The 15,363-nt window shown below is 39.4% G+C and overlaps 1 protein-coding gene across 1 annotated transcript in view; it reads right to left on the minus strand.

Annotated features, from left to right (window-relative positions):
• The window catches only part of cntln (centlein, centrosomal protein), an 84,543-nt gene extending 70,194 nt beyond the window's left edge, over positions 1-14,349 (minus strand). The window contains exons 1-7 of the mRNA XM_080028992.1: positions 14,209-14,349; positions 13,841-13,932; positions 10,391-10,479; positions 8,180-8,264; positions 4,729-4,863; positions 3,520-3,699; positions 1,307-1,440 (exon numbers count right to left, since the gene is read on the minus strand). Coding sequence (XP_079885118.1) covers positions 1,307-1,440; positions 3,520-3,699; positions 4,729-4,863; positions 8,180-8,264; positions 10,391-10,479; positions 13,841-13,924 — 707 coding nt within the window. The 5' untranslated portion in view covers positions 13,925-13,932; positions 14,209-14,349. The remainder of the gene's footprint in view (positions 1-1,306; positions 1,441-3,519; positions 3,700-4,728; positions 4,864-8,179; positions 8,265-10,390; positions 10,480-13,840; positions 13,933-14,208) is intronic.
• Positions 14,350-15,363: the final 1,014 nt, after the last annotated feature.

The raw sequence follows: 15,363 nt of genomic DNA on the forward strand, positions 1-15,363 counted from the left end.
ATCGATGGAACTATGAATTCTGCTCTCTATCAGAACATCCTGAAGGAGAATGTCCGGCCATCAGTTCGTCACCTCAAGCTCAAGCGCACTTGGGTGACAATGATCCCAAACATACTAGCAAGTCCACCTCTAAATGGAAAACAGAAAAAACTAAATAAAATGTTTGGAGTGGCCTAGTCAAAGTCCGGACTTAAATCCGATTGAGATGCTGTGGCGTGACCTCAAACAGGCAGTTCATGCTCGAAAACCCTCCAACATGGCCAAATTAAAACAATTCTGCAAAGAAAAGTGGGCCAAAATTTCACCAGAGCGATGTAAAAGACTAATTGCCAGTTATCGCAAACGTTTGGTTGCAGTTGTTGCGGCCAAGGGTGGCACAACCAGTTATTAGGTTTATGGGGCAAATACTTTTTCACATGGGTGAAATAGGTTCTGAATAACTCTTTACATCCAATAAAAAGAATGACAATTCAAAATCTGTATTCTGATTTCCATTGAGTTGTCTTTGTCTTAAATTGTAAATTATTTGATGATCTGAGACAAATAAGTGTGACAAACAAGCAAAAACAGAATAATTCAATAAGGGGGCAAATACTTTTTCACAGCACTGTAGATGTAATTAACTTAAAAAATATTAACAACCTGCCCTGAAAAATGTATTGCAATAATATGGTGGTGAACTAAGAACAATGATACTTTTATTGATTAAATATATCCACAATATCTCATTTTCTGTCAAAATTGCAATTAATTTCTGAGAGCTGTTTTGTGTCCCGTGGAATTACCAGAAAGTGGTCCTCTTATGTCACCTTTAATCGGCTAGCTAAAACCTTAAGTAATAGTCTCCTGCCCTGGTGTGACTGACATGTCAAGAGCGCCTATGGCATTAAAACAGTAAAAGTAGTTAAAAAAGGTTGAGATTACCACTAAGTCTCCTACGGTTCTCACAGTTTTTTTTTTCTATCATATCGACTAAAGCTTAGCCAAAGCCTGCCCCGTTTCCCCTCTTCTTCTTCTTTTAAAGCACATCCACTATGCAGGGCTTATCAAGTGGCTTTAGGTGAGCCGGAGCGGAAGAAACCTGTGTCACCCACAAGCCTCACGCCGTACAGAGAAATACATACTGCTGCACGCACTAAAACATGTGAAGCCATATAGACCTGTGTGTCTACAAAGGATAGATGCACATATCTCCTTTAACTAATGGAATTAACAACAAAAAAAAAAATCACTTATATTGTTGTGATTGTAACGAGAAAACGAACCCAAAGTGTGTGGGGCAATGCTTCAATTTGTGTAGGCTCACCGAAGTTGACAGAGTTGCCCCTCATTTGCTGCCACCTCCCTCTCTTTGGAAGAAAGCTGAGCTGATAGACTGCTCATTTGGCTCTGCAGGCTAGACGACTCTTTCCATGCGTTGTGTAGCTCCTTCTCCAACTCCTGGTGTGGGAGAAGAAACATTATATTTCAAGCACTTTCATAAAAACGAAGGAAAATGTTGAAATTGAGAGAGGCTTTTGACTTTATATTACGTCTGGAAAAAACTGAAAAGCAGTAAAGGCGCGGATGATCTAAGAGGATCTGAACACTTCTTTTCATGTGCTCTTGTACTTCAAAACAAATCAAAGGTAATCTCAATCACATTCTGTGTAATGTGGAGGAATTTAGAATGTTTGTGTTTGTGCTGCATTCAAATGACCTACACCCTCAATCCACTGCAGACCCGTGAAGTTGCATCCACTGCACTGCACTGTATTATCAGAAATCTTTAATAACACAATGTGGCAAAGTAGTCCTGTCTGTCAAAGAACAAATACTAATTTGCTGTTAGTGGCCGCCCACATCGCACATGTTTCAGACGTAATTCTCGCTTGTCCAACTCCTTCTCCGTCTAATGAAACATATACTCTTTAGTTTTAAACAATACAGCTTGTCTTCACTGGCTGCGTAAAAGCTCACAACTTTTACACTTTTATTAGCTCCCTGTCTATTTTTACTTTCCATACATTAGTTGTGTATTGGACAATACAAAACTGTCAAAACACTTCTGTGCGCTAAGCAGCACTGTGGATAGACACTGACACAGGACTGCAGCTGATGCTAGTGTGCTGCAGCAGGTGTAAACAAGGTGTTAGTGACAGCTTTTCCCTAATAAGAAGCAACCAGAAGAGAAAGGCAGATTGCATGGCATCAAACGCTCAAACAGGTCTGCAAACCTTGACAGTTTCAATGTTAATAAAAAAAAAAAAAGTGTTTCACTAGGGAACAAACCATATGCACAATAAATTAGTCATCTGCCAGGCCATTACAATAAAAGAAAACAAAAGATCATACAATACGTAGAGTAAATCAGACAACAATCAAGTTTGTTTGGTGTCAAACTGTGGGGTGAGTAACCCTGCACGAAAACTTAAAACTATTTTTTGAGCTGTTGATTGAATAAGGCGGCCATTCATTTAAGACATATTCTGTACTGACAAGCAGAAACTAAACATTTGTGAAGATGGTAAGGAGAAACAAACATTTGTATTAGCTTAAGGGGTGATCACATTATCAGGTGTTTCTTCCATTTTGTCCACCCGCTGTGAAGTAAAAGAAAAATATTAGACCAACTAAACAGTAGGTTTACATTATCTACCCCGTGCACTCCATTATACAATTCCTGGGAAGATCTTTGCTATGCCAAACAAACTGGCATGATGCCTTCACCGCACTCCTGATATTCTCCATCTCCATCTTTCAAATCAATGTATGATAGAACGAATGAGGAACAGGTGGAGTGTCTCAGGCTGTGATGGATGTGCATAGACTAGTTTCTGGGCTTCATCCTGTCCAAGTGTAATTACTCTGCAGCCCTGACTTATTCAAGACTCTCTGTCCAACTCCATTTGACTAGCGTAGCAATATGAGATTAGTTTATATAGAATGGGAAGAATGAGATTTTCTCTTGTTTTTTTTCTCGCTGCTCCTATGTCCTGAGGGAGGAAGCTGAGGCAGCAGGCTGACAGCTCTTCAGGACTTTGATTATGATATGATTGGTTGAAACAGCAACGCCGCTGTCACTGCATGTTAAGATATGGGAAATATTGATTCATAATGATGACTGGAGCAATGGACAGATTCTGAGAAAGATCTCATTTTATTTTGGTGGGACTAATGACATCAAATAAAACAAATAGACACAATAGTTAAAAACTCTTGCCCCCACTTCAGCAAAGTTCCTTTCAGTTGAGGTGAACTCAATTCATTTTTTTTTTACCCCAACCTACGAAAAGTCATCTCCCCATGTTGAATCATACATGTTCCTTTATTTGAATATAGTCCCTGAATATAAATTGTATGCATTGCAAATTTGTACATTGATCTTTTTATATTCACATGCTGAGGAGGAGAGGGTATGAGGGATCAGAGAGTGTGCAGGAGAAAAGGAGAGCTAGAGGACAGGGCCAAAAGTCCTGTACTCTGTCTGTGTGTGTGTGTGTGTGTGTGTACTGAATGGACCTGTCCCCATGTTCATACCTTGACTCTGTCCTGTGCGGCCTCCCTCTGCTCTCGTTGGCTGTTGGCCTGCCTCTCTCTCTCCTCCAGGTCAGCTTGCAGGGCGGCGCAGCGGGAAGTTAATCCCTCTTTCTCCTCCTCTAGAGCCCGCACCACCTTCTGCTCCTCCTCCTCTTTCTTTCTACACTCCGTCTTCATTTCCTGTGTGTGTGTGTGTGTGTGTGTGTGTGTGTGTGTGTGTGTGTGTGTGTGTGTGTGTGTGTGTGTGTGTGTGTGTGTGTGTGTGTGTGTGTGTGTGTGTGTGTGTGTGTGTGTGTGTGTGTGTGTGTGTGGAGGAGAGTAGGGGAAGGTTGTGAGGGCCAAATAAGCAACGGATGGATAGAAAGAATGAAAGAAAAGACACAGCAGTTCAAACTGAGCAATGGTGAAATACAAAAGCAGAAGACGCCCGTTGGGGTCGCGGCTGAAATGAATATGTAAACACAGTGGTGCGGGCTTTGCTTGCGGGAACCCCACTGCATGGGCCCCGCTGATTGGCCAAGGTCACCCGTGTGCTGTGTGACTGGGCACCACTATCAGGGCTAGTAGCAGGCCGCTCATGCAGGTACAAGGGGGCCGCTGTGTCGGCTTTAATGACAGGCTACTAATGAGAATGGTTGCTTGCAGCGAGACCTAAGGTCTCCTTTGATGCTGTCCCCCCACAATTTTTATTCGATGCGAGATCTCGCCGAAACTGTGTATGGACCATTCCCTTTATCAATTAATCATGGCCGGGGTCCCATCCAGCCATAATTAGGGAGAAGCCACACCACTTTCACTGACTTTTTCTCCACTGAAGCAGTCATTAAGTATTTATCTGCAAGTTAACAACCCTGCTTTTCCTTTCTCTCCCTCTATCCATCTCTCTCTTTTACACGTGCACGCACGCACGCACGCACACACACACACAAAAGCTGTTAAATAGCAGCTGTTGTCAGTAGCAAGAAATAAAGGTAAAAGCAAAGGCGGGAGAGACTGAGCGAATGTGAAAAGCGAGAGAAAAAGACACATAGACATAAAGATGGTGTTCAAGTGGGGCTGAGCAATCCTCCTCCTCCTCCACTAAATGGTGGAGACGCCTGTGGCTATATCCCCACAGGGGACTTGTCGTGTTCAGTGCCACACAGAAAAGAGACTTGTTTTTTCGACTCAGAGGCCTATAGACCGCCAGAGAGAATGTGTTCCACCAACCTTAAGTTCCTGACTCGTATTGACCAGTTGTTCACGCAGAGCTGTCATCTCCTTCTTCATTAAGGCACTCTCCCTGTCCACTGAGGTCCTCCGCGGTACCAAGTTGTTTATCTCCCGCTGGTGCCCTGTCACTTTCTGAAGACAGCCAGACAGAGAAAAAGACACAGATTGAAAGAGGGAAAAAGGGAGAGCCACAGGTTACATTATACATTTAAGTTTCAAATAGAAAATAGGGATTGTGTCCGGACTCTGAATAATATAAAACCAACAGGTTTAAATTTACCAGGCAACACCTGATCGCAAAAAAATATTCATGTAAATATTAAAGTGTTCAATAAATTCAAAATTATTATTTTTTACCCTTGAGGGGGTTGCAAAAGAAATCCCGCTGAAATAACGATTACTTTCACAATTGAATATTGCACTAGTTTCTCAGTTAGATCTATTAGGCATCAGAATACAAGGAAATATGCCCATCACAAATTTCCTAGAGCCCAAGTCACGTCAATACATTTTTTTGTTTATAACATAAATAAAAATGATGTATGTAAACCCAAAGGTAAGTTTAAATAAAACAGCTAATCACATCTCAGAAAATCATTAATCGATCATTCAAACGGTTTAATTTTTACAGATTCACTTTTCATCCAACATGTTCATCAACTAATCGTTGCAGCTCTAACCCGGAAAACAACCACACAAGATCAAAAATTAAGATCTCACCGCTATTCATTTAGAATCTAAAGTGAGTAACAAACTGTCATAAAGCTCCATGATTATGAATGTAATGGTTCACAAAAAAAGCGGAGGCCAGCAGAAACGGTACGATGATTTTAATGACGACCCACTTGTGATGCTGGTGTATGTTCACTTCATGTTTTTTTTGGCAGCCTTTGTGGCCTTAGTTAGTAGGAGGAGGCTGGCCTCTTAACACTGCATCAGCTGGGGTTTGGCATTGGCTGGTAATCCACAGCCTTCTGTGGGTGCACCCTCCTCTCAAATAACACTGTGCTCTGGGATGCAATTAATTGCCATGTTGAGGGGAAATCGTTCAGATATATCCAGATCGTGGATTTAGCGTTCCTTCGCAACTCCTAGCTTGCCTTGCTAAGAACAGAGGGGCTTTAATAGAGATTTATAGTGGAGAGCAGAAAATAAATTCAAACGTTGATAATGAGGTAGGCGAGAACAATTTGAACCCCAGTAGTGCTCAAATGAGAGAAAAGGGAAAAAGGGGGGTTCCGCCAAGTTAAGAGGTCTAGGACAAAAAGATTAGCATTTGAAAATTCCCAGTGCAGTTCAAAAATTAAAGCTAATTATGTTACAAAAAAAATGAAAAAAGTAGCGAGCGAAAGCATATACAGAAAGAGGTTGATTTTATTTTTTTTAAATGGAGGGGATAACATTATCAAAGTCTTAGAGTGGAGATATTAAGAAGAGTGTAATATATAAGAGAGGAAAAAACAATTAATCACTATTTGGGTATTTTTGTCTCAACACTGAGGACGAAATGATGACTTAAAGAGGGCCGGATGACACAGTTCAGAGCTCAGTGCTCTTAATGAGATTCACAAATAGTCTGCAAGTTTCATTACCAACAGTTTAAAAGAGGAGAAAATGTCAAATGTTTCTAAACTTTTACTGAAAAGCCTTTTTGGAATTAATCAGTTCAGCTGATTAGACATAAACAGGTTTACACCTTCTTTAATATGAATTTGGTCTATGAGTAATGCATTATCAATTATCACTCAATTATAACAACTCTTTGAGCACCAAATGAAAAGGAAGCTGTACTTAAGTCACCCTGTACAAGCTATTTGCATTGATAGTACACTATGGCTTTCAGCCAAAGAGTGGCAGAACAAAAGGTTGGTTCGTAAGTTTTACACACTGTGGTCAAATTGTCAAGTTTTTAGAAACAATTTAAGAATTTGTGGCTACTTATGTAATAAGCTTTGGTATCTGCCCGGCAGCCATTGGTTTAAGCTACTAATAGCAGCATATTATTGCAGATCAATAAAATGTTCACTTAGCCCAAAGCCTTGTTAAAATCAAGCAGACTTTACTCAGATGTATTAACATTTAAAATATTTTGAGTGCACCTTTTTCTACTGAATAATTATCATGTCCTACAGAGAGTTTGTTTGCTTATATTATACAAAAGCCTGTTCTCTTGGATTTTATGGCGTTGTAGCAATTCCATCCTATTCAGAGGCTAAATAGATCGAATTTGAGAGATTTTGCTAGATGCCAGTCAGGGCTGCTTAACGCATCAGTTACAACCTTTGTACATTTACTTGTTGTTCTTGTTTTTGATAAAACAAGGCACAGTTTTAGAGTTGTGATGCCACCTTTAATTCATCGCACTTTAATCAACTTTACTATTTACATTTGACCGTCATAGCATTTATTTTTGTTTTATTGTGTATATTCATAATAGCATTCGAGTCCCTGTACGCAACTGTGTTATTGAAAGTTGTACGAGACAATGAAATAAAATGTGACATGATCACATATCTTGTGCTCCTATGAGTTACTACAATAAATACTGTACAGACTAGATCAGAGTTAAGAGGGCTGAGGAGGGTAAACACTGGCAAGCTGATGACTCCATTACAGCTGGTCTCATTAGGACCAACACCATTCTGGATGAGGGACGCTAATGAAGGAGACTGACAGATGCTTTAGTGAAGGGGTGATTATTTGGAGTAAATGACATTAGTGGTGTCATTATCGTTAGCCATCAAGAAATATTACTGGACGGGCGGTGCAATAGAAAACAGGTAAGAGAGACAAAGAGATAGAGGTGTTAAGTTAAAAATACACATACTATGTTAGTTATATCATTTTTTTTTTATAGAACATGTATATTGAAAGTTTCACCCGACATTTAAGCAAGCTAAGGATAAACACTTGTTCGAGTAATGGAAGAAAAAAAACAGGCAAAAGTGGACCATGCAAGATTTATAAACTATTAATAAATATAAAGATTTCAGCGGAAGACCAGAAAAGATTAAAAAAAAAGAAATGCTTGTAATTAAAATGTCGACTAAGCAAGCTTCGGTCTGGAGATGTAAATTGGAGCGTGGTTTGGAGGAATTAATGAGTGTAATGCCCTCTGTTTGGACCTCTGGCCACGGTGTTGAGGAGGGCAATTAACTTTCACTTCCTGGTCATTGGCCAACAGCACATGCTTTGCAGATTTGTAAATATGATCAGTTTATAAAAGAAATGTCAAACACAGTCGTAGTAGTCAGATTTAAGTCATAAACAGAATCGGATAAGAGATTTCTGCATGTTTTTCTGATCCATCCTACTGCATGCAAATAGCAGCCTTTCGTCACTTAAATATTTATCTGACCTCTTTGAATAACCAACCTCCATTAATGTGTGTGAGATCTAACAGACATTCGCTACACGCTAAGCCTGTTAGATCCACCTGTACTGTTACCTGTTCCAGCTCCTGTATCTTGTAGTCTTTGGACTGGAGGATCTCCAACACCTTCCTGTCCTTCATCTCGGCTTTGTGCTTCTCACTAGAAGAAGAAAAAAAAGTGGATTTACAGTAGATAGAGAGACATGGTCCAGTCAGTGTCAACTATTTGTTTTCCTTATCAATTTCAAATTCTTGGTGCAGCTGCTGTTCTTGTCAAATAACATTCCCAGACATAACATTTTTTTTTCATTATTTTCATAGATTGTTTTTAATGAAATCTATTTAAGAGCAGCATTATCAAAGTAAATACAAACTAAAAGTGGAGCTGCTACTGTACTGTGCTGCTGCTACTTCTGCTGCAACAAACTGTTCTCCCCCGTCAACTATAGCACCTCTTGTACCATAACAAACTTTTAGGGAGACAAAAAAACAAGGCATCAATTGGGGACCTGTTTTGTTTCAACTGCTTTTAGGCCACCAGGGGCCACCCATTCCCTCCACCACTCATCACTTGCTCCTTTCCTAACACTCCCCATCCTATCCCATCTTTGAGGCCTTTTCCTCTCTCGTCTCTTTGCCTCTTCTAAATCAGCTGCCCTCTCCCTTGTGCAGACAATGAAATAAGTATGTGATGTGTCCCTGGAGGGAGCTGCTGGCCTATAGTGCTACATTCTCCTTGTATATTGGCGGGGGGGGGGGGGGGGGGGGGGCTGCTGTGTGTTCGCCATGTCCTGAGCAACCAACCAATCACTCTACAAGATCCCTCACAGAAAGGGGAGGGGGTGTGGTGTGTGGGTGAATGGCAGTTCCCAGTAGGGCACCGGCGCTTGACTGGAGTCGACACAATTACCATGTCAATATCCTCCAGCGCATCAGGTGATACAATACATACACACACACACACACACATATGCTCTCTGGGTGCATGTTCCACCCAGCCAGTCTCAGTGGACCAACACACTTTGATGGGCTTTCCCTTTTGGGGGCTATAAAGGGAACTGAAGAGGGTGTGGAGAAGAAGGGATGAGATGCACAGGTAGGTACTGAGGAACTCTCTCGCTGCACTGTGTTTTAGCCTTATTAAGGCGATACTGACAACTGACAGACCCTCAAAAAGGATGTGATATGATAGAGAGAGAGAAAATGTTATTCAAAAGGTATCCTCAAAGGAAAAAGTGAAAGTCAGTTCAAAAGTTTTAAATAAAGGCTTCACATTCTATTCAGTGGCGGTTTATCTTATTTATTTGATATAGGATTCCCATTAGTGATAACCGTAGGAACAACTATTCTTCCTGGGGTCCACACACATGATGAAACAAGACTTAAACAAGACATTCAACAATGAAATGGACCAGTACACTAGTGTCCCTACTAAGGTACACACAAACAGCACAAATGTAATCAACCTTTACATAACCCAGCCTCATATTCAGCTTAAGATGATTTTCTTTTTGAATAATTGCTATTTTTTGTTTTCAAATTGACCTCACTTGTAATCTGTGTTAGAAGAAGTGGAAGTATGTTCTAATTTGACATTGCCCTTTTACGTTAGTTTTCAACATTGGTTTTAGTTAGGACAAGGTAGTGTGTGACTGAAGTATCCCATAAAGGCATGTCTAGTATTGTTATAGTGGCTATCATGTGTATGTGTGGGTTAGTTGTTAGAATTGAGTGTGTAGGTTTCCTAGAGACACAGATGATTGTTATATTTGGAACATATGTAGCTGGAAAAACAGCCAGTGTTCAAACTGTAGCAATACTCGCAATACGGATCATTCAAAGTCAAAATGTTATTTTTTATGATAAGAAGGATGTATTTAATTTATCCCACTGTGAAAAGACCTAAATCTACATTCTTTTCTCACAGTTCCCATGCCACTGCTTGGTATGGCTTAGCCACCCCCTGCAAAAGAGGTCATACTCAATCTCACAATTTATCCCATAAAGACAAGTATTTGGCAGGAGTGTTTCAACTGTCCAGAATGGGTGCGGCGGAGGAAGAGTGTTTTCATTAAAAGGGTTTCCATGGTTGAACTGCTAGACCGGGGATAAGAAGGCTTAAATCAGCATCTGCACCAGATTCTGTCGTAACCCCGGTAGAATGGCCAAGGTGCCTTAAACCCCCCCTTGAACGACTTTCACACATATTTCTCTACACTTGTGGGATAAAAGAATGTTCAGCTATTGAGCCTCTCAGGTAGCAATTTGAGAGATGAATATACTCACCGCTCAACCACCAAACTGACAGCCTGGGTCAAGTCTGGATTTGCCACTTGCAGGCGTTTCCATAGGGACCACACAAACTCCTTGTCTGCCTGTGAAAACAAAAGGATTGGATGAGTCCACAGCTGGTATTCCTAATTGAGATAAATTGCTTTTGATTAATTTGTCTCAGAATGCAGTGAGGCCAACAAGGAAAGCCACAGCACGCGTCAGCTTTTTCTCACTGAAAAACTAAAAAATAATTAAATAGGATGCCGCCGAGTGACATTAGCATACGACAGAAGGGGAAGTCAATCAATAATTCAAATATCTTGCACAAAATAGTTTTTGATCCGGCCTGCCCTCTCTAATCATGAGCCAATCTTAACAGGAATCCTCATCGCGGAGATGTGACCTTCGACTCAAGGGGAGCGAGCATTGACACTTGTCATTATGCACTATTTATGACTGGGGAGTGCTGGGATCCAAATCAAAACACAGCAGTCGAGCTTGCATCTTCTTTATTAATCAATTGCGCTCTGTATATGTTTTCCACTACATCTCCAAAGTAACTAGCCCCCAAAGAAACTCAAAAACTGATGACAGAGAGAGTCATCCTCAAGTAGAAAAACCCAGCCAGCCCCTGACACATTTCCAATTCAAATTGTCTCGCTGGCTTTTCAAAAAAAACATTTTTTAAAGCTACATTACATTTAATGAGGGACATCTAAAAAGTACATTTTCTGACATTAAAAGACAGAATTATACCAAATCGACTTAATATAAAATTATCTGATAAATTATGTTCACATCATCATAAGATAAAAGTCATCCCTCCCACTGGAATCTACTGGTCTCCAATTAGTACATGAATTTTAACCCCCTTCTCAAAAGTGTCTAATCAATTATTTACTAAAATGGCAAGAGCAGACCTTGATAAGACCATGAGTTGAATATACAAAGTGGAAGGACTGTAGATCTCTGTCTCTGTATGCATCTGTGTGTGTATACCGACTAGGCGCCGACTGAATGGAGGATAGAGATCTCACCAATTCAGACCTGCAATGTAACTACTGATGAAATTAAGCTTGAAATAGGTGGTCTCCCTCTGCCTGGCCTTTGGCTGCCATTAGCCAATCCACTGACAAGTGTTCACTCAGGACCCTCATCAAGAGCCCTCCTATGCCGTGTGTGTACTTAAAGATGTATTGAATATGTGTTTGATGATGGCTGAATTATTCATTTTTTGAATCTAGACACTGAAATACCATGGGCTAAACATACCAAAGACAGCCACTGGAATTCAGCCACATATTAATACAATTAGCATGGCCTAGTAGGAACATTTGCTGGCCGACAGATGAGGCTCTTTGTAGTTAATGGCAGTCCTGAAGTACATCTTGCCAGAGACTTTGAACATCAATGGTATTCAAATGTCACTATTTAAATGGTACACTGCACAACTAAAGGTCCCCATTAGATAGACAGAATCACTGATGTCCTGCTCTCGACAAGACCACCAAGGATGGTGTCCATGTCGGTTCAATGTACATGTCAAAGGCCTACTCAGTGCTAGTAATAAATAGTACAAGAATGAAATGGTATGGGGAGCTTTCTAGGCGCTGAGAATATGTTCGGCATAATTCAGAGAGATGTAACCCTGTAACCCTACAACTGGCAAAATATACATGTTGAAGAGACATTAGAGAAGTCATAGGAAACATTGAAAAGAACAAAAAACATGCATTTACAGATACTACAAATTGTTTCAGAAATGCAAATGCATATGTGACATTTTTTTTATAGGTGTTTTATTTAATAGGTCTAGACTCTAGAGCATTAAGCTGCCAGTTATTCATACTGTAGAATGAATTGTAGACAAATTAATTAAGTTGTGTTGTTTAATGAATTACATAGATTATTCATTAGTGGATTTGCAGTACTAGACAAATGTGTAAGGATAACCTGTGACTCATTCAAATGATTGCATTTATTTATCAAACTTTCTTCTGACTAAACTCGAAGTAAACATCAAAATTCAAACTTTTAGCACAGTTTTAATAAGGTAACAGCATGTGTGCCCTGCATGCCCTTAAATCATCACCACAACAAATGTTCCTTCCCCATGATGTGTAAGGTGGTATCTATGGTCTAATAAAAACTCAATGTGACACACCGTCTGCTGTACCCCACAGCTGTCCATATGTACCTGTGTAGCAAGGTGGTGTGGATATGCAAAGTGGGAAATGCTGGGTGAAGTTCACTCATGTTATTAGGCACCACCTGGTGGTGAGTATGCAAGGACACCCTCCCTCAATCACTGAATCACAAAGTCAAGATGAAAGGTTCTCAAATCTGCACATCATTTTGTGAACTATGCGTTTGTGTTTATTTGAATAAACAAAGAAACAGGGGGGGGGGGGGGTAATGTATTCAAATATACTCATAAAGCAAATACTTGTTGCACAATTGACTGTATTTTAGTGATTGGGTCAATCACATATATTGTTCAATGTGACAAGCAGACAATTAAACACTTTTCATACAATTATTTAGTGAAATCAGCTTATTTTAAATAAACTAATGCCCTGAATAGAAATGTTTTTTGTATGCGCCTTTTGAGTTAATATGTGTGGAGCTGAAACAAAAACAGCTGACTGACTAATGTCCTTTCTAGTGCATTTTGTTTTTAATGATGTTACACTATGAAGACGCTTATGTGAGTCTTAAATCTGGTAACCACAATGATATATTATTTGGAATTCTATAATAAAAAAGTGGGTAGTCATTGTTTGATGAAATTGACAAGAAGTGAAAAAGCAAAAATAAATAAATAATAATAAGCTTTGCACACAGCATGCACTGTGAAGCAAATGATGCTGGAAACTATATGATTTACATGTGATATTGTTTGATGTTGGTTGTTTTACATTAATATAAGCAACATGTATTGCTCTTTAATTCCCCTGGCTCACAAAATACTTAAATATATGAAACAGAAGTTAAAGGTGCAGTATGCAGGTTTCAGGGGAGGGGGATTTGTTAAGAACAGCCTGGAGTTAGTTCACAAAACAATTATTATAACAATTAACAATAATTCTAAAGATTGATTAATTCTAACTACAACATTATCTTGAAGCACCTGGAACAAAATGTAAGACTATAATAGATTTGTAAACAAAACATTAAGCCCTGCTGCTGTAAACAACAACAGTGAAACAGTAACTTTAAAATGTAGCTTTATAACTTCAAACAGGAAGGATTCGATTTTCCTGTGGGGAAGGTTTGTTCATTCAGTTATGAGAACATACATTAGACATTTTTAATTTCTCTCACACACCCAACATTACATAGTGCCCCCCTTGTGTATTTATGATAAACAATATCATGACAGACATATTGGGTGATATTCTTCAAATATGAGATACTACAATCCAGCTGTGTACATTTCTTTAAAGGCACATACATACATACCTGGCATTGCATTAATTCATCTGATAAACTCCTCACTTCCTCCTCCAAAACAAAGACGCGAGTATCTTCCTCTTTAGAGGACATTTTGGGGTCTGAAAAAAAAGGAAATAAAATATCAACTGAGATCAGTTTGGAATCTCTTCTGTAACAAATACACACCTGTGGCAGTGGATAAAGAGAATATACAAGTGGCACGTTGTCACGATGTAAGCCTGTTCATATTTAATCGGCTATGAAACTGTATCGTCTGGACACTAGTTTCTTTTTTAAAGCAACGAAAACTGAGTGTGTAAGTGTACGTGTATTTAGCACACGAGCAGGATGAGACAGTGAAGCTGACTGGTCCCTGTTTAGGAAAGGTTTCTTACCTGTTTTGACAACTTGCTAACCAGGCATTTATCAACACCGCAGCGGAGAGGCTTTAAAAGATATCCAAGATAGTGCTACTGTTGTAGCTGTAGTACTGTAGCTAGCGATAGCCACTTAAAACTTTATATTTTCCGTTTGTTGTCGGCTGTTGACATCTTTCCGCTTAAAGGCAGTGCTACATACAAAGCAGAGTTTACTTATCCGCTACAATAACCCTTTTTCTAGCTTTCTAAACAAAGTAAAACAAGCTTTCTGAGCGAATCACACCGTTGTCAATAACGACCGAAACGCTTTCCTCCTTTCAAACAAGCCCGCTGTTTCCGTTTTCTGTCCCTGTGCGTCATCGTGATCACGCCACTTTACGACGGCTACCATTCACGTACGGCAGAATGATCCGAATGTGCAGTGGTTTCCAAAACCGGTCCGCGGACCAGTAGAAGTACTTGTTGGTAAAGCAAGTGATCCTCCACAAAATGAGGTTTACCAATAAAGGAAGTTATGAAACTAGTTACCGTCATGTTTGATCTTATAAAGACACTAACAATATGTGCAGTATTAGGCTACAATCGTATGTAGGCTACAACATGTAGGCCTACCTTTTAAATGTGGACCATTGAAATAGCCTATTGTTAATGGACCACAAACTTAATATTTAAATAAATATTATGTTTTCTTTAATTATGCATACAGTGGTCTAAATTATTGGGCTCAAGATTATGCTATGCAGCCTCTTATAACAGTATTTACTTAAATATATATTTTTCAATTTGATTATCAAAATAGTTAAGCATAGCCTTGGAAACAAAAACAAAGTAGGCTAACCTAAATACAGTGTGTTCATATCATATGTAATGACAATGGGTCCGTGTAATCTAATACCACTCCAGTGATTGATTTCCATGAACATTGGATCAGAGAACAAAAAGCATGATATACAAAACAATCAAGTAGGCAAGCTAGAAGATCAGCCTATTACATGGACACTGGGGATTATCCATGGACCACAAAACTATCTTACAATAAATATAATATGTTTTCATGATTCTGCCCACAGTTGATGATTGGGTAAGATCATCTCTTGATAAAGACTCAAATGAGTGCAGATTATAAAAAATAAAAAATAAAAAAAATATTTGTTGAATTTATTACCACAA

The sequence above is a fragment of the Ammodytes marinus genome (assembly GCF_949987685.1).
Source record: "Ammodytes marinus genome assembly, chromosome: 6".
In the NCBI taxonomy this organism is placed as follows: domain Eukaryota; kingdom Metazoa; phylum Chordata; class Actinopteri; order Uranoscopiformes; family Ammodytidae; genus Ammodytes; species Ammodytes marinus.